Source organism: Bos taurus, chromosome 15, assembly GCF_002263795.3.
Source record: "Bos taurus isolate L1 Dominette 01449 registration number 42190680 breed Hereford chromosome 15, ARS-UCD2.0, whole genome shotgun sequence".
Lineage (NCBI taxonomy): Eukaryota > Metazoa > Chordata > Mammalia > Artiodactyla > Bovidae > Bos > Bos taurus.
Window position 1 is genome coordinate 49,634,567 of NC_037342.1, and position 19,906 is coordinate 49,654,472.

Here is a 19,906-nt window from a genome sequence, read left to right on the forward strand (position 1 = left end):
AAGCAAGTATGTATGGGCCTGCTCTTACTTTTTTTTTTTTTTTTCTCACTTGTTTGCTATATCCCACTTTTTATATTTTTCTCTTTCTTCTCATCATTTATTTCCTCCTGTTTACTCAAAATTATTACTGGTGTTATTTTAAAATTTCTAATTCAAGGTTTTGTTATTTGATTTTATCATTTATATAACAAAAACAATGCAGACCAGGAATTTATTACAAATTTTAGAATTGGAATTATGCCATGCAGATGGCATGTTTTCATATCTTATAATCACATAAGGGGGAGTTGCTCTGAACTTGATTTAGTCTTTAAATGAAGAGCTATTCTGAAGAGGAAACTTAACTGCACAATAATGTACGTGTTTTGCCTATCCTTTACATGCTAATATCTACTTTCTAAACTTTTATTTGCTGAAGTAAAGCTATTATTCAAAGTAAATCTTAAACCATATGTATTAAGACAATTTACAGCTTCATTAGCAAATAATTTTAGATTTCCCTTATTGTCTTTTCTCTTATTCAATTTCAAATGAGAAAGCTCCTCAGTGGTTGCCAACTCCAAAACTGAGAGATATGTTTATTTCTGCCCCCATGCCATCTTCTAGGTGTTAGGACTTCTAGTCCTTTTTAGCTCCCTGGCCTACATTTGAATTAGGCAAACAGCATAGTTATGAGAAGTTATACATCTATATATTTCCTAACAGAAGTGAACTTATCTGCTTAATTATCTCTCTAGTCATCTTGGAATATGAGTGATACAATATGCACTTATTATTTTGCAGGCTCTACTCCCTGTATTTTCAGCTGGTTTTCCTTGTTTTGACTTGTATCTCTCCATGGGCAAATGTGCTGCCACTGTTGCTCTTACATAGCTGGTGTCCTCAGAATTAACAGTGGTACTTGTCAGCACGACACAATTTAGCTATATATTGCTAAATTCTGATACCTCCAGAACTCTGAAGTTTGAACTTATCAGATGGAAAGGATGGAGAAAAGAGGCAATGTTTGAAGGAGAAATGAGATATTGGTTGAAAGAGGATGGTTGAAAGAGGTTCAAAATAGTTACCTTCCATAGGAGGAAGGTGGCTCTTAATTTTAACATAATCTGAGGAGACAGATGCAGAATGTGTCCTAATTTAGAACCTTCTGCTATCACTTTTAGAGTTCTCATTCTGTGGAAAAAGTCTAGACTATGTGCAATTAAAATTATTCATCAAAGCATGCTAATTGATGTGGCACCGTGGACAGTCAAGTGAAATTTAGGACAGTCTTGTGTTCTCTTCATTCTGTAATGTCATTGCCATTTCAAGGGACAATTGACACTTGAATATGAGTTTGAACTGCACAAGTCCACTTGCACACTGTTCTTTTCAATAAATACATGTACTGCTACTACATGATCCAGGGTTGGTTTCATGTACAGATGTGGAACTGAGGATACAGATGGCTGACTAAGGGATTTGAGCATCTGAGGATTTTACTATCCATGGTGGGTCCTGGCACCAATCCTCCATGCATACTGAGGGAACACTGTATTTCACAAATGAAAGTATTAGTCACTTAGTCATGTCCAGCTCTTTGTGACTCCATGGACTAGAGCCCAGCAGGCTCCCCTGTCCATGGGATTTCCCAGGCAAGAATACTGGAGTGGGTTGTCATTTCCTTTTGCAGGAGATCTTCCTGACCCAGGGATCAAACCCAGGTCTCTTGTATTGCAAGAGGATTCTTTTCCATCCGATCCACCAAGGAAGGCCCATTTCACAAATAGTCTTGAACAAATTAATTTTCAAGAGGGTTAATACAGTTAAGGTTACCATCATCTGATTGTGATTTTACTTATGTTACAATTTTTTCTTTATCTTAAAGGTCCAGAGTGCTTCAGAACCAAGACTAAACATCTTATCTGTGAATCCTCTGACTTATAGAAGTAGAATAAATATCTCTACCTCTTTGTTCATAAACCTTTTACCGCATTTATCATATGGGAAATTAATCACTGGTTTGTATCAGTTTCTCCCCATTAGAATGTTAATTTGAAATTAGGAATTATGTCCTATTTATCATTTTAGAGTATAAAAATTTTTCAAGATTTATATTAATAAATGAAGTTATCAGTAAATAAATGGTCATACGAATATGAAAGTATAGACATATTCTGCAACTGAACACAGCCCGTATTTTTCATCATGTCACTGCCAAACAACATCAGCTTTCATCCCAGTACCTTTCTTCTCATTGGCATTCCAGGGATGGAGGCCATCCACACTTGGATATCAATGCCCTTCTGCCTTATTTATTTAACTGCTCTCCTGGGAAATTTCTCCATTCTCTTTATTATCAGAACAGACTCCAACCTGCATGAGCCCATGTACTTCTTCCTCTGTATGCTCTCTGTGGCCGACTTGATCCTTTCCACTACTGCTATGCCCAAAATCCTCAGCATTTTTTGGTTCCATGACAGGGAGATCTATTTTGAAGCCTGCCTTGTCCAAGTATTTCTCATTCACTCACTATGCAGCATGGCCTCAGGGTTTATCTTGGCCATGGCCTTTGACAGGTACGTGGCAATCTGCAATCCTCTGAGACATTCCATTATCCTGACACACAGAGTCATCCAGAACTTGGGGCTGGCTATCGTCTTCCGTGGAGTCGTGCTTTTCTGTCCTCAACCCTTTATGCTTCGGTGGCTTCCCTACTGCAGAACTAATGTCATCCCTCACACCTACTGTGAATTTATGGCTCTGATCAAGCTGGCTTGTGCAGAGACCAGGATCTGCAGAACATACAGCCTAACTGCTGCCTTCCTCACTGGAGGTTTAGATTTCCTATTAATCCTCTGTTCCTATGTTGTCATCCTTTACACTGTCTTCCATCTTCCATCCAAAGCTGCTCGGCTCAAGACCCTGGGCACTTGTGGATCCCATGTGTGTGTGATCCTGGTGGCCTATACTCCAGCCTTTTTCTCCTTCCTTACTCACAGATTTGGACATAATGTAGCTCCTCATATTCACATCTTTGTGGCTAACATCTATATCCTTGTTCCACCCATGGTGAACCCAATGATCTATGGCATAAGAACCAAGAGGATCAGAGAACAATTCCTCCAGGTTTTGACTTCTCACAAATTCTAAAACAATCAACTCTTTCTGTAACAATTTTTTAATATTTATGAAGAAAAGAGATATTAACCCTCTTTCTAGAAGACTGAATCTCTACACCTTCTATTTGTAATATAAAGTATTAATTAGCACTGACTAGACTTATTCTAAAAAACTTGCTTTAGATGATAGCTGACATAGATGATTTATTTTTAATATATTTGCTTGGTAATGAAATGTCTCCACAATTACGTCATCTTATTCACTATGTTCACTCATATAAGGTTACTCTGTTGTTCAGTCTTATTAGCTTTATTAGAAGTGTTGTTACTGACTTACTACCTCTGACTTTCATTAAGCTGCCATGCATTTGTAGGTTTCAGTGAACAGGGCTATCTATATCTCTGCAACAGTAAGACTGAACTTATTTTAACTTCATAACATTGGAAATTGAGATGGTTTTTAGCAAAATGTCTTCGGAGAAAGCAGATGCAAATTTTAAAAACTGTCATGATATGTCTTCCAGAGGCCTTCCTGTAATCTCTTTGTAACATATTCTTACATGTTTAACTTATTTAATTATGTTGCTACAATCCTTTGAAACTTTCTAAGTAATATACATTCCCACAAATACTCCTCCAGAATGCTTAATGATTTTATAATTGCCCCACCATTTTTCCTATTTTTGTTTCTTCAGTTTCAAGTCGATTCAGTATATTCTTTGAAAATGTCTATAGCTCTCTCTCCCATTAATTGATTATCTTCCGTACACTAATCTTATTTGCTACCAAACTATACTGTAAAATAGAGAAATATTCTCTCTTGGCATTTCCTCATAAATAATCTTTCTTGCTACTATTGACTCATATTTGTATAGAATATTGTGTAGGATTATTCATTAACGGTCTGTAAGTCATCATGGGTACACCAAGTCATTATGAGTATATATTACAATTATGTTTCCATTAAGATCTAAACTCTTCCTGATTATTATTCAAATAGTTTTGTCATCAGGTCACAGTAGTATATTTTATCAATCTCTTCTCAGTCTGAGTACCTCTCTCAGTTACAGTTATTCAAAATCATGCCACTTTTTCTCTTTGATTTTTAATTAATTCTTTCTAAGCAAGCGGGTTATTAGGTATTGGGTACTACCGGACCCACTTCTATTGACTGTCCTATGATTTCACACTTACTCCCTCAAAATGAAAGTGTAACTCTGTGCTACTATTTCTGATTATCTAAACTTATGTTATTGTTGTCCATTTCAAATTGTCTTATTTAATATGGAAAAGACCAGAATATCTAAAATTCTGAGAGGTAATAAAAGGCAGCATTTAAAACAACTGGCTCTCAAGCCATACTGCTCAGCTGACTCCAACAAACACTTACTAGCTGTGTTGATCCTCATCAACTTATGCCACATGTCTGCCTCAGTTTTCTGAATGGTAAAATGGAGAAAATTGATAATAGCTATTTCAGAATATAATTCTAACACTTAAAAGAATGCCTGTTGTAATTTGGTTCCACTTGGGTTAATTTATCAAGAGCTTAAAATTTAAGCCTAGAATTAAAAACATTATCCAGCAAGAATGTTTAAATTGGAATCCAGTAAATTGGAAATAATTTTACCATTTGTGATCTATTTTCATTAATTTCGAAACCAAACGATTAGAATTTGGCAGTGAATAAAAAATAGATTCAAAGAAAAGGAAAAGGGTCCAATTAGAAAAGCTGGGCTGATAAGTTCTTAGAACCATCATCATAGTTATGCTTATATTGAACTTACACAGGTCTACATAAAAAGAAAATGGGGCTTTCACTCATGGGTCAGCTCTTATAGGTAGTTTTTATTTGTGTGAATTTTATTTAATATTGAAGGACTATCTTCACTTATTTCTACATCAATGACAACAAATATTCTGGAGTAGTCAGGAAGCTAAGCTACCACACTGTAGTTCAGACAGGTGCTTAACTGAAGAAGATTCATTCAGTGAATGAATACTTGAATTCTACTATGGCCCAGACATGTGAGCAGTAACACACAAGATTAATATGCAGCACACAGGCCCCTTGAATTATATAATGTGTATCTTGGAAGGAAGGGGCATTTGATAAGGTGCTTAAAATAAGTGATTTAACACACAGTGAGAAAATAATTTCACATTATGGAAAAATAATATAAAAAATATAATTAGTGCTCTGCAAGAACAGAAGAGGGTTCTTCTCTAGAGGGTGTATTATATTCCCTCTCAGAATAAAATATAGCAAAATAAATAAAATAAATAAATAAATACTATAAATAAATAAATAAAATAAAATATAGTGAAAACATTTTTTGAAAAGGTGGGAAAAAATTCATGCAAAGGAAAAAGTAAAAAGACCTGAAGGTAGAGAACAGGTTAAGGACAATTAGAAGAACTGTGCTTGGGGAACAAAATGGACAAAGGAAAGAGTCATAACATATGCATTTGGAGAAGGCTACAAAAACCAAAACCATTAATCATAATTCTTCAGAGCACAGAATTGTGTGACCATCCTGGGGACCACTGATGACATGGAAAAATGACAATGAAATTAGAACATCATTATCCATTAACTTAAGGTAAAGCTGGAAAGTCAGAGGACATCCTTGAAAGAAGGTGACTGACTTTCATTACCATACTTGGAAAGCTGAGAATGCTTAGGAATAGTGAAACTCCAGGGAAGGTGAAATTCTCAAACCTAGTAAGTTTTCTATGCCATTTCAGGGCCATGTTTGGGAAAGAGTGGGACAGCGAGTCATAGAATGAAGATATCTGAGCTGACACACCTAAAAATTTTGAAACTTTTGCTTAAAAAATAAAAGAAAATGACAATATCAATAATCGGGGGGGGGGGGCACATTAAAAGTTGGTTGGGGAAATCTTATTGATATAGGAGCAATCCCCTATGATATAACATTTTTTGTAAGAACCTTTGAAATGATACTACTATGTGGCTAGTTTGATTCTTGGACATTTTATTTTACTACCTGAAATAAAGATGCTAGAAATGCCATCATCTCACATAACACAGAAATGTATAAAAACACTCAGAGATCTGGATATGATTGAAAGGACAAATTATAAAATGCCAATAAACCAGTAGCCAATTATATGTTGTGAAAGGCAGTAGAGAGGATTTATCAAGTGAATCCAGAAGTAATACACTGATGACAGAGGGACTGCCACCACTGAGAATCTAGTGATGACTGGCCTCTATAGCCTGGAATAAAGGAGGCACGTACTATTAAGGACTGTATGCCTGCTCAGTTGTATCTGACTCTTTGTGACCCAGTGGTCTGTAGCCCACCAGGCTTCTCTTGTCCATGGAATTTTCCAGGCAACAATACTGGAGTGGATTGCCATTTCCTTCTCCAGGGGAATCTTTCTGACTCAGGGATTAAACCCACATCTCTTGTATCTCCTGCATTGGCAAGTGGGTTCTTTAGAAGCTGAGTCACCAGGGAAGCCCTTACGTACCATTATAGAATTAGGAAACACAAGATAAAATAATATCACCTTAATAGAACTTAGTCACATGAAACAAGGTGGTAAGTTTTTCTTTGTAGTGAAAGTGAAGGGCACAGTAATGGTCAAGGGTCCTGATGCAGAAAGAAATATGGAGATGGTTAATATAATATGGCATTCCTGGGGGCAGATAAATGTCATCTAAAAAAAAAGAAAAACGGTATTCTTCAATATATACAACCAAAAGAAACCAAAGATAGGTCATCAGGAGGCTGAGGGCAACTACTTCAGTGGAAATGTCACAATACTTTGCTCAGTTTTCAACTTGAGACAATTTCCAGATCCAGAATCCAGATGGAGACTACAAGAGAAGCTGTGTTTCCAAGAGCAAGAATATTGCAATAGTATTGCAAGTTTTCTTGGAAATGAATCTCCTAGTCCTTCTACAAAGGAGTCCAGTCTTAATACAAAGATATTTGTAGCTGACATGATACCACAAACTCAAAGTATCATTATACCCCCTAATCACAATGAGAAAAAAAAAAAAAAACAGGGAAAAGGCTAAAATGGAGGCCTGTTTAAACATTGATTCACAGAGGAATCAAAATCCAATCACATTCACAAAATCCAGTAATCATTTACTCCCTTCTCAAAACTATAATTTAAAAGGACATATGTAGCAGATAGCAGAAACATAAATGTTGAAGAATGATTACCCTATTCATATCCTCATTTAATTCACCAATCTGGCCCCCACACAAGTCTAACACAGTCAAACGTTTTGTCTCTATTTAAACAAACCATGAAGTCGTGGAGAGGGAGTTAAAGGACTACTGAAAACACAACCAATGAATGGCACCAACTGCACTACTGTGCCGCAAGTTTTTTTTTTCTTTTGTTTGTTTGTTTTTGCTAGATTCCTCAGGTATATAACAGATGGACATTGATCTGGCAGATTCATTATTTTCCAATTCTATTAGGAAGAAAGTTAAACAGTTCACATACACGGGGGGAAAAGAACAAACGTGGCATAAAAACTCAGGCATGCCCAGGACTTGTTAATTCTCCTACTGTTCTGATACAGTTCAAAGGACCCTGAACAATCAATAGATTCTGGAGAATATAAAACTAGTTTATTTTAATGAAATAGTTGAACCATTAATGGAAATTTTATTGGAGGCCTTGGTAAGACACATTTGTTTCAAACAGTAGGAAATAAACCTTATGAATATTAAATAGCCTATCTCATCAGTGAATTTTTAAAAAGCCTATTTATTGCTCTGAGATATTTTTTTAAAAGACATGTTTTAAAATAAAGGATGAATGTTTGCATCTCACACCTCCCATCGCCAAAATAAAGCACAATTTCTGGTACACCTTTTCATCTACTACGAACAACATGTACCACGCTTGGGATTGTATCTTCAAAGCATTTATGAAGTGACAAGAAAGACTTTAAGCTTTGTGCTAGTTCCAAAGCAGGAAAGTTATGAAGCAGGCCTTGGCTGCATCATACAGAGCCCAACAGTTTGTGATACATACAACCTGGCAGTCTCTACCGGATTAAAACATTTGTGGTGGAAAGATATCCTGTGGAATTTATGGTCAGCTCTAATAAGGTACAGGCACTGCAGACCTCTAGGGTTGTTGAGTAAAGCCATGGCATAGCGGCAGAATTTTTACCCCCAAAAACAGGGGGCTTCTCTCTTGCCTGTGGCGAATACAGGTTATTGCCCTTCCCTTGCGCGCAATACAGAGTTCCCAAAATCCAGGAAAAGAATAATAATAATAGTAATAATACTATTTCTACCTCTGTCGGGCAAATTGCTGAGATGAACCTGGATCAGGAGCACCCAGAGCAAGCAGGCTTCCATTTCTCACCAATTGCGTATGCCCAGGACTCTGAGTGGGTGGAGTCGGGTGCTAGGGCTAACGCGATTGACTAACGGAAACGGTCCTCTCCACCAATGAGGAGGTGCGGCAGGATAGAGGGGCGGGGCCTGGCGGTAGCGCTCCTGGGAAGTCTCTGATCGTCCAGGCAACGAAAGAAAGGTCTTGAAAGTTGTTAGCTGCGGTGGAAGCGCGGCTGGATGCTGCAGGCAGGTGAGAGCAGTGCTAAGGGAGGGAGAAGCAGAGTAGGATCCATTCCGTCCACTCTGTAAGCCAACTCTTTCTTGGCTTTTGGAGCCCTATCGCACCCCTCCATACCCGCAGCTTGGATCCAGCCCTGCACTGTCACCCCTGGCTCTTCGCCCTTTTATTCTTGAGCACCCCCTTTTCTGGCTCACTCTCTTCCTCCATGCCTGCCCTTCTCCGTTGGCACTCTCTCGTCCTCGCCGCTGTCCCTCCACCCACCTTTCTGTACCAGCCGCCTCTCTTTCCTCAGCTCTCCTTTCTGGTCGTCTTTCTTAGAACCCTTTTCTCGCATCTATAGTATCATTGGCTATTATCTGAGGTCACGGAGGAGGGGGCACACAAGGGGTGAGGGTCAGCCGGTGAATTTTGAGTCTCCTAGAAGTGAACGCTGGATTTTCTGCAAAGCAGCCATTCGCTGAACCATTTCCCCTCACCTGTGGCCCTTTGTAATTTCTACAGGCTGTGGGCGGTCCCATTTAACTAAAAGCTAAGACTTTCAGTTAAACTTTCTCTTGGCAAAGTTACTGTGTTCATGAAGGGGGTAAATAAGGACATAGTTATGCTACTAGTATGATCCAAGAGCATGTAGAGGACTAAATGTTTTTAAAGTGTTTGATAGAAAATAGGGTCAAGGAAGACAAGCAGTCTTAAGTCTCTGCCTCAAAGTCCATTGTTAGTGTGTCAACCACAATCTCATCTCTGTCCATGGGAAAAATCTGGTCCTCATTGAAGCCAACCTGAGGATACAGAGAGGGGATTGAGCTACAGGAGCTCCATGCCTGAGGCCTGTGATCTCCATCTCTGTTCATAGCCTTTCTCCGATATTCACAGCCTAGCAAGGGCCTGGTCTGCTGCTGCTGCTAAGTCGCTTCAGTCTGTCCCTCTCTTTGAGATGCCGTAGACAGCAGCCCACCAGGCTCCTCTGTCCCTGGGATTCTCCAGGCAAGAATACCGGAGAGGGTTGCAATTTCCACCTCCAAAGCATGCATGCATGCTAAGTTGCTTCAGTCGTGCCCGACTCTGTGCAACCCCATAGATGGCAGCCCACCAGGCTCCTCAGTCCACAGGATTCTCTAAGCAAGAATACTGGAGTGGGTTGCTATTTCCTTCTCCGGGCCTAGTCTAGGATGCAGTATATATTGTGGCAGTATTCTCCAGTCTGCAAAAAACAGCATTGCCCTTCTTGCTCCTTACATAGAACCTGAGTATTTCTTCCTCTGTGTTGCAAGATTTTATATAATATCAGTATGCATCAGGTTTTAGTGAGTTCTACTGAAGAAACTTATGGTTCAGTTCAGTTCAATTCAGTTGCTCAGTCGTGTCTGACTCTTTGCAACCCCATGAATTGCAGCACGCCAGGACTCCCTGTCCATCACCAACTCCCGGAGTTCAATCAAACTCATGTCCATCGAGTCGGTGATGCCATCCAGCCATCTCATCCTCTGTAGTCCCCTTCTCCTCCTGAGGAACTGTGGTGTTGGAGAAGACTCTTGAGAGTCCCTTGGACTGCAAGGAGATCAGCCCTGGGTGTTCTTTGGAAGGAATGATGCTAAAGCTGAAACTCCAGTACTTTGGCCACCTCATGCGAAGAGTTGACTCACTGGAAAAACTTATGGGACTGTGTGAAAATATGCATTGAACAGTTTTACCATATATATTGCACTCATATGTTTCTTGCTGTGATGCTGTTTTGTTTTTTTTTTAATATCATTTTTTAGTAGTAGGGAAGCAAAGTTTCTACCCTATATTTTCCATTACTAATTTCTCCTTGAAATCCTTCACTAATTTTTTTTTTCCCCTTTCTTTGCTCCACCTCCCACCCCACCCCCCATCATAATGAGTCTGACTGAGAGTCTTAAGAAGATATTTCATACTTGGCATTATGAAAAAGAATCTCCCTTCCCATGTGCTTCATTTTGGAAATAGACACTATTTTGTGATTTATTTGGAGAAACTTCTAAACCAATTTGGAAAAGAATCCTTAGCTAACTAGGAGTTACTGTAACATGAAATTAACACAGATTTTTCTTTTTTGTTATTTTACTTGACCTTGTTAGGTACCAGAGGTACAGAGCACTTGACCATGGAATGAAATGTGATTCTGTGTCCAGACTACAAATTATTACCTAAATTCTATCATATCAACTAAGTCATATGGCCCATCACAGTTCATTGTAAGATGGAAATTCTACCTTTTGGACCAGGTACAAAGAGGGCCAGAGGACACAAGTAATCACCATAAACCAGTTTCCCACTTGCCCCTGTCACCTATCACTTTTGTACCATCACTTCTCCAAGTCACATCTGTTGTCTCAGGATGATTTATTGTGACCAGCTGAAGGAAAAGAAAACAAGTCAAATTTGACTTCTGAGTGCATATATCAGTACAACCTTGAAATGGACTGCCTCTGTACTATAGCACCACTCTATTAGGATCAAGAGTGACCCTGAGAGATAATAATAAAGGGAAATACACCTGGCATTTGGAACCTCTGACTACAGCAAGTACACCCAATAGTTATAGCTTCAAGTGGTATTCCTGGTCATACATTTTGTGTTAAAAAAGTGCCCGGAGGTAAAAAATGTCTACAGACTCCTAGGAAGTTTGAAAAAATAATTAGTTAGAAGGCTGGATGGAGAAATAATGGAACCTTGGCAAAAGAAAATCTGGGGAAAAAATGTGTGGTTAACTCAAATCAGAGGGCACAAGTGTAAAGATGTTTACATTTACCGTTAATATTCAGCAGAGAGCACTGAGCACAGAAGGAACATGGCACAACCATTAGAATGGATTGACTGGCAGTCGTCATCTGTCACTGGTCACCTCCAGTGCTAGAACAAATGCCAAATGTGTGCAGTAGACTTGGGAGTAGAGATGGAGGTTTTGCATGGTCTCAATTCCTTGGGTTCCCACATACAAAGGCTACTCTTGCTACTGCTACTGCAGAGTGTCCTACCTTCCAGACAGAGCTGATACAATTCCATCCTTTGAGAAGACCATCCAGACATTTAATAGCACATTAGTTACACTGTACCTCTTTCATTCTGAAAGGATCTACAATTCATCATGATTGGAACTGACGTATATTCAGCCAGTTTTCTTTATGAGATTACCTTCTCTGCTTGCAGGACCTCAGTCAGCAAAGCTAACTGAGTGTTCACAAAATAATTTATATGCAAGAAAAGACCTTATAAACTATCACATCAAACAAAGTTTACAGTAATGGGGTGAAGCTGTGGGCACATGGCCATGGCATCCACTGGTCTTCTTACATACCACAGGACACAGAAGTTGTATGCCTAACTAAGTGATGAAACAGGTTTTGAAGGTGCTTCTGAGTTGCTGATTTGGAGATAATACCAGCAAAGATTGGATGTCTTTATGCAAGAGATAGCAAATGCCCTAAGCGAGTGGGTCGATATCTGTAGTGCCACTGGATCAGGTAGGAGAATTTCTCCAAACCATTTATTGAAAAGTGCTGAGGATTTTTTCCCTGGGACTTGGAAGCGACGAACCTGAAAGAATGACACTCGGACAGTCTCTTGCAAGGACTGACAAGTTTATTTCTGCAGTCAAGCTTTTTTATAGAAGCAGGAACAAAGAGCTTAAAGTATACAGCCAGCAGAGCGCATACGGAGTTAACACATAATCAGTAGAAACATTTCAAGGACAGCGCGCTCTAAATGACTCATGGGCTTCTCCCACAACCTGCTCTCACAAGTAACATCCCTATTTATTATTAACTCTTGGCACCGAGCATAACCAAAGGCAGGAGATGTCTTTCTGTCTGTAGTGTAAAGCCGAGTACTTCTGGCCCTTCGCCATTTTCCCAAGGACTTTCTCCTTTTACAGCTATTTTGCACTACGCTTCCCAACATATCCTCCTTTTGTTTTTAAATTAAGCACGGCAGTGGCTAGTTGGACTCCGTTGTGGGAGGCACGGAGTCTTGAGTAGAGACTTCTGTATCCTATAATCAAGGACAAAAAGAGCAGGTTGATTAATACATATATAAAAATATTGCTTCCTGAAAGCCAAGCTCTAGGGTTTAGAGACGATAGGGTTTTGGTTAAACTATCATAGAATTGAGTACTATACAATTCCCTAGGTACCCTAACTTGAAAATTAGCAACTTGTTGTTTCAACAAATTGATGTCTAAACTTGAGTTATTTGTGAGATCCTGCAAATGCGCCTTAACCTCATTCCAAGGATATTCAGTGCTATTATAGGGCATGTTAGTCAGACAAAAAGAAGTAAAATTCCAGTGACAGCCTATATGTGTTTGGAAAGTCAGTAGCTGCATTTGATCTCCTAAGTAGATAACCACATTGTAACTCATTAATCCGTGTTTGTAAATGCTGATCTATTTGAGCTTGTCAAGTCCACAGATCATGAGAGTCTTTGTGCCAAGCAGTGATAAAATCATGATTTCGTATAGAATTATGTAAAGCCATACCAGACAAAGTTCCTACAGTCACAATGGAGATAAGGCTTAAGATGCCTGCAATAATCTACCCAAGGATGTGCTTAGATTGCCTAAACCCGGTTTTCAACAGTACAGAAAGAAATACAGAATCAGTCCAAGGCTCAGTTAAATTTACGGGAAGCCATAACTCAGATCTTTGTTTAACTAGTGCAATGCTAGCATTGTGATATGAAATGGTGTGATTAAGGCTGGTATACAATGCACATGCAGTACAATTGACAATCTTGGCCAATAAGTCAATATCAAAATGCCCTACAATAAACAAGTACGGAAGGTGAACACACGATTGAATATAGCCAGTACTATTGTATAGGAAGGTGTAATTAGAAGGATGAAACACACCCATAGTCCCATAAACATTAGCAAAGTGCTCTAAAGCTGCTGGAATTTTCCAAGTGTGCCATTGCTTTGGCCCCACAATGGGGACGACAATCCTAGGTCATGGGGGTGATAAAGCCCCCGTTATACCAATTCAGCAATATGTCCTTATCAGTCCAGAAACTTGTCTTAGATTTATGAAAGCCTCCAATGCTTGATCTATTAAACCAGGAGCAATTATGATGTTCCTCCTGCTCTTCAGAACAGTTTACATTGCCAGAAACAGCATATCTGGAGTCATAGGAGTTCCAGTACTCTTCAGTGTCTGCTCAGCCTGACGAGTCATGTTTTCACTTGAGCCCATGTCAGGTAAGGATTCAGATGATGGTGTTTCCTCATTGGCTCCTCCAGGGTCATTGACAAGACCCTTCACGTCAACTTTGTCACTTCCCAAGGGAGTCCGGTCTTGGGGTCCTTCTCGGTAGCGGACATGGCGAAGGGGAACCCAGATTTCCTCTCCATCTGCAATGACAAGACCATAACCCTTGCCTAGGAGTCGTAAGATTCCTGGCAGCCACTGATTAAATTGCTTATACCATATTGGTGTATTGATTTCTAATTTGCTGTTTTTGTCTTCTGCAAAATGTCTATCTGGATGAGTATCAGAATTATTTTTTGTTAAGTTTAAAAAATTCAGGGAATAAAGAGTTAAAGATAATAGTAATTGAGGGTTCATAGGATAAGAAGTGTATCTCCTCTTCCATATTCCCCCTTTCTGTTTTAGTAAATGAGTTTTTAGGGTGCGGTGGGCTCTTTCGATAATGGCTTGCCCCTGAAGATTATAGGGTATTTCTGTAATGTGTGTGACGTTCCATTCTGATAAAAATGAACGAAACGAATGCGAGGTGAATGCAGGTCCATTGTCTGTTTTCAAGACAGAAGGAATCCCCATAATGGGGAAGGTGAGTAAGAGTGTGGAAATGGCATGTTTGCTGGATTCTGAAGAGACAGGTACTGTCCAGATAAAGTTGGAAAATGTATCTATTGAGACAAAAAGTAAAGAAAATTTTCTTTAAGGAGCAGTGAGTGAAATCAGATTGCTAAAGGGAATTAGGTTGTTTGCCCTGGAGATTAAGTCCTGAAATCATAGTTCGTAAGTGCAGAGGGGTGTTGTCATCACAGGTTTTAATAATATGCCATGTTTCAGTGAGAGGAATATGGTATTTAGAGTGCAATCTGTTAGCATTGGTGTGAATACTAGCATGTTCATCATTGGCAGATGTAAAAATGGGAGCTATGAGTCTGTCAACAGAATCATTTCTTGCGACCAGAGGGCCAGGTAAACCTGAATGAACATGTATATGGGCAATAAAGAAAGGTTCTATATGTGAGCGAATTAAAGCTTGAGTCTGTGAAAAGAGAGTATATAATTCTTCATCTAGGTTGTATAAAAAGGCAGTAACAAAATCAGGAAAAAGGGAAGCAAGGTATTTGGAATCAGTATATACTGATTGAAGTTGAAGGATAATGGTTGAAGCGACAAAAGAGCATATAAAGCATACAACTCAACTCTTTGTATTGAAGAATAGGTAGTGGGTAATTTCTCTTTGATATCAGGGCTGACAATCCTTGCTATGCCTTTCTTGTTGCCATCAATGAAATAGGTGGGTGCATTGATAATAGGCTGGGATGCAATGATATTAGTTACAATGAATTTAGTACATTGTAGAAAGTCCTATAATTTTCCTTTCGGTAAATGAAATGAGATAACATTCTGAAAATCACTTAATGCCATTTGCATGGTCAGGTTATACTGTAAGGCAATTTGCAATTCCTTTTTTGTCAAGGGAACGTGTATTGCATATGGATCAAATCCAGTCAAAGTTTGTACATGGCTTCTTCCTGACACAATTAAGTGCCCTATTTTCTCAATATATGATACAGTTTTTTTTAGACTGTTTAGTGCGTAAATATACCCATTCTATTGGGCTATGTTGAGCTATAATTGCCGTGGGCGAATGTTCTGTGGGGAATATATATAAAGAAACTGGTTGATCATAATCTAGCCGAGTTGAAAAAGATTGTTGAATGCGTTTCTCCACTAAGGCCAGTTCTTCTTTGGCCTCTTTTGTTAGCTGCATAGGGCTATTAGAGTCAGGGGATCCCTCTAAAATTTTAAATAGATTTTGTAAGGCATAGGTGGGGATGCCGACAGATGGCCACAGCCAATTAATATCTCCTAGCAATTTTTGAAAATCATTCAGCATGTGTAGAGATTGCACAGAAATTTGAGTTTTTTGAGGTTTGATTTTTAGATTCTTCCATAACATGTCCTAAATAATTAAAGGGTGCTTTCCACTGAATTTTATCTGGTGCTGCAAGCAGGCCATGATTTTGAAGAGGAGTAGTAACTTCATTATATAACAGTTGCAAACAGAATTCAGATTCCATAGAAAGAAGTATATCATCCATGTAATGAATTATAAACTCAGTAGGATACTTATCTCTAATGGGTTGTAATAAAACAGATATGAGATATTGGCAAATGGTAGGGGAGTTCATCATTCCCTGAGGTAGCACCTTCCATTGGAATCTTTTAACAGGAGCCATGTGATTTATAGAAGGAACTGAAAAGGCAAAATGTTTTCTATCTTTAGGGTGCAAAGGTATAGTAAAAAAGCAGTCTTGTAAGTCAATAATAACTATAGACCATCCTTTTGGTACCATAGAAGGGGAGGGCAGTCTGGGTTGTAAGGGCCCCGTAGGTAACATGGTATTATTAACATTTCTTAAATCTATCAACATTTGTCATTTTCCTGACTTCTTTTTTATTACAAAAACAGGGGAATTCCACGGGGAAAATGAAGGTTCTATATGAGCTTTTTGTAATTGTTCATTAACTAATTGCTGCCAATTTTTCTTTAGTTAGGGGCCATTGAGGTGTCCATACTGGGGTATCAGATTCCCAATCGAGGGGCAGCGGTGTTAACTCAATGGCCCCCATTAAAAGATTCATTTAAAGAAATTGTGGCTTTCGTTTGTTCAAGAAAATCTTGTCCTCATAAATTGATTGGGATATTAGTAATATATGGTTTAAGATAAGCTACAATTTGATCAGGGTCATACACTTGTAAATAGGATGCATTGACAAAAGTGTGTGGCATCAGCTTTATTTACTCCTAATAGTCTAGAAAGAGCCATAACCTTACCCCAGTAGAGGGGCCATTCTGCAGCTCTAATGATTGAAATGTCAGCTCCGGTATCTAACATGCCTGTGAAAAAATTTTCCCCGTATGCGTAAAGTAAGCATGGGTTTCTGATATTCCTTTAATAAGGTGGATAGTGCAGCAGTAAAGTTGGTACTGCCAAAGCCTCCCTGCCAAACTTTATCAGATGCCTTCATTGGTTTGACATATGGTGAAAGTAATAATTGTGCAAAATGTTCCCTTTTTTGTAAGTATACATTTCCCATTTTCAAACATTTACCATAATATGTATTTCCCCTTCATAATCTTCGTCCATAACACTGGTCAATACCATTAAACCTCTCATTGTGCAGCTACTACGTCCCAAAATCAGTCCCACTGTCTCAGGTGGAATTGGGCCATAATGTCCAGTGGGAATTTTGTGGGGGTTGTATAATTCTATTAGTTCCATATCATAAGGACTAGGTATATTAATGTAAGCACTCTTAGATGTAGCTGCTTGTAGCGTCATAACACTAGGTCCTCCTTTTGTAGTGGGGCTAGAGGATGGCCCCTTTATTAGTTTCCCTGTTGTTTGTATTGTGCATCGGGGTTCAAGGTGTTTCCATCCTTATCAAATTTAGAATGACATTCATTCAGCCAATGGAACCCCCTTTTACATCTTGGACATACTCCTGGGGGTCTCTTCTTATTAGAAGTAGTAGTATTTTTTCCAGCCTGTGTTGGCAGGCAACACTGTTTTTTCATATGGCTGAGCTTCCCACAGTTAAAATATTTGGCATTAGCAGTTTTTTGTACATTAAAGGTTTCTAATGCCACAAATTTTGTTCTATGGGACATAGATCCGATATCCTTATATGCTTTCAAATATTCCATAAGAGAGCCAGTCTCTCGAATTGGTCTAAGCATGGATTGACATTCCTCATTAGCATTTTCAAAAGCAAGTTGTTTTAAAATAATATTTTGTAAAGTCACATCCTTAATAGATTTCTCAATTGCATCCTTTAGTTTTCCTATAAACTGAGAATATTCCTCTTCATGTCCTTGAATAATCTTAACAAATGAACCATCAGAGTTAGTGCTATCAACTTTTGTTTATGCCCTGCAGGCAGTTTCTTTAATGAAAAGTAACATCTCAAGGGTAACATTAGCTAATTGCACCATTATATTGGCCATAGTCCCTGTTCCAGTCAGTATATCATAGGTTAAATTGGCAGGGTTACCATGAGATTGCTGGTCAATCATCAGCTGTTGGGCCTCATCACCAACATTTGCCACTGCAGTAATTGTTGAGGATTTAAAACCATCTTTGCTACTTGAAAAAAAATCATATGGCATCCAACAGTCAGCCCATCTTTGAGAAATTCTATACAGTAAGGAGAAGTAGGTCCATACAGAGTGCATGCTTTCTTAAAGCTAGACAACATGCCAAAATCTAGATTAGCCCAAATATTTTGGGCAGGTTGATTAAATTGCATTGGGAAAGCGAAAGTGCAAGCAGGCATCTCCTGAGGAGGAGTGAAATGATTAGTACGAGCAAAGTTAGCAATTGCTGTTACAGGCGGAGCAGAAGGAAAAACCTTAGATTTGGGCTGTCCATTGAATGAAATGACCTCCATTCTAAGTGGCTTCAGTTTTGACATATCCTGTATATATATGTCTCTAAGTTGTTTTTCTAAGGATTATGTGTGATTGAACATAACGTTCTTATATTTCAAAGCACATTGCATATGTTGTTCCTTAAGCTCATATTCATGTAAAGATTGAATAGTTTTTACTTCCAAATCAATGTTATGTCCTTCAATTTGTTCTATGATAGCCTGTATGAGTGACCAGATAACCCTTGCCGATATGCTTGCAAAACATTATTTTTAACCCTTTTCTATATGTCTAGATTGAGTGTCCCCTCTTCTGGGAACCATGAATTGTTCCAGTAAAATATGATAGCAGTCGTTCAACTGATCTCTTGAAACATTAACACTGTTTTGTTTCAAAAAATGATGCATTATAGAAATGAAAGGAATTTTACTGCTATGTTGTCCCATCCTGCTTACCTCTTTCTGCAGGGACTCGTCGCTTTGTTCAGCCTTTCTCTCAAGTCCCTGTTCGTGGCGCCACTTGTTGGGGATTTTTTCCCCAGGACTTGGAAGCGATGAACCTGAAAGAATGACACTCAGACAGTCTCTTGCAAGGACTGACAAGTTTATTTCTGCAGTCAAGCTTTTTTATAGAAGCAGGAACAAAGAGCTTAAAGTATGCGGCCAGCAGAGCACATACAGAGTTAACACATAATCAGTAGAAACATTTCAAGAACAGCGTGCTCTAAATGACTCATGGGCTTCTCCCACAACCTGCTCTCACAAGTAACATCCCTATTTATTATTAACTCTTGGCACCGAGCATAACCAAAGGCAGGAGATGTCTTTCTGTCTGTAGTGTAAAGCCGAGTACTTCTGGCCCTTCACCATTTTCCCAAGGACTTTCTCCTTTTACGGCTATTTTGCACTATGCTTCCCAACAAAAAGATAATGCTTTCCACATTGTATGTTGTTCTTGATTCTCTTCTCATACATCAGTTGCCTATACATGGGTGGGTTTATTGCTGGGCTCTCTTTCATGTGTCTGTATTTCTGATTTGTGCCAGTACTATACTGTTCTGATTATTGTAGCTCTGTAATATATTTGAAATCAGGAAGTATGATCCTTCCAGTTTTGTTCTTCCTGCTCTAGAGTGCTTTGATATTTTTCCATCTACTTGGTTACATATATTCCTTACTATTCTATTGTTTTTGATGCTATTGCTTTTATATATAATTTTATATAAATTATAAAATATTAGGAAATTGTGCACTTCCATATAAATTTAAGGATTATTTATTTCTATTTCTGTGAAAATTCCACTGGAAATCTGAAAGGCAAGATTGCATTTAACTTGGAGATCACTTTGAGTATTATGGATCTTTGAACAGTGTTATTTCTTCCATTCTATCAGCATGAGATATTTTTTTTCACTTATTTGTATCTTCTTCAGTTTCTTTCATCATTGCTTTATAATTTTCAATGTACCTACCTTTCATCTACTTGGTTACATATATTCCTTACTATTTTATTGTTTTTGATGCTATTGCTTTTATATATAATTTTACTTATTTTTGGCTGTGTTGGGTCTT

General features: G+C 38.5%; 1 protein-coding gene across 1 annotated transcript; it reads left to right on the plus strand.

Moving 5' to 3' along the window:
• Nucleotides 1-2,187: 2,187 nt before the first annotated feature.
• OR52S20 (olfactory receptor family 52 subfamily S member 20) lies at nt 2,188-3,132 on the plus strand. Its single transcript, NM_001390748.1, has one exon. It carries the CDS (start codon nt 2,188-2,190, stop codon nt 3,130-3,132), a length of 945 nt encoding a protein of 314 aa, NP_001377677.1.
• The last annotated feature ends 16,774 nt before the right edge of the window (nt 3,133-19,906 follow it).

Excerpts from the sequence above, each read along its gene's own strand:
- OR52S20 (NM_001390748.1), top strand. The coding sequence starts at position 2,188 with ATGTCACTGCCAAACAACATCAGCTTTCATCCCAGTACCTTTCTTCTC.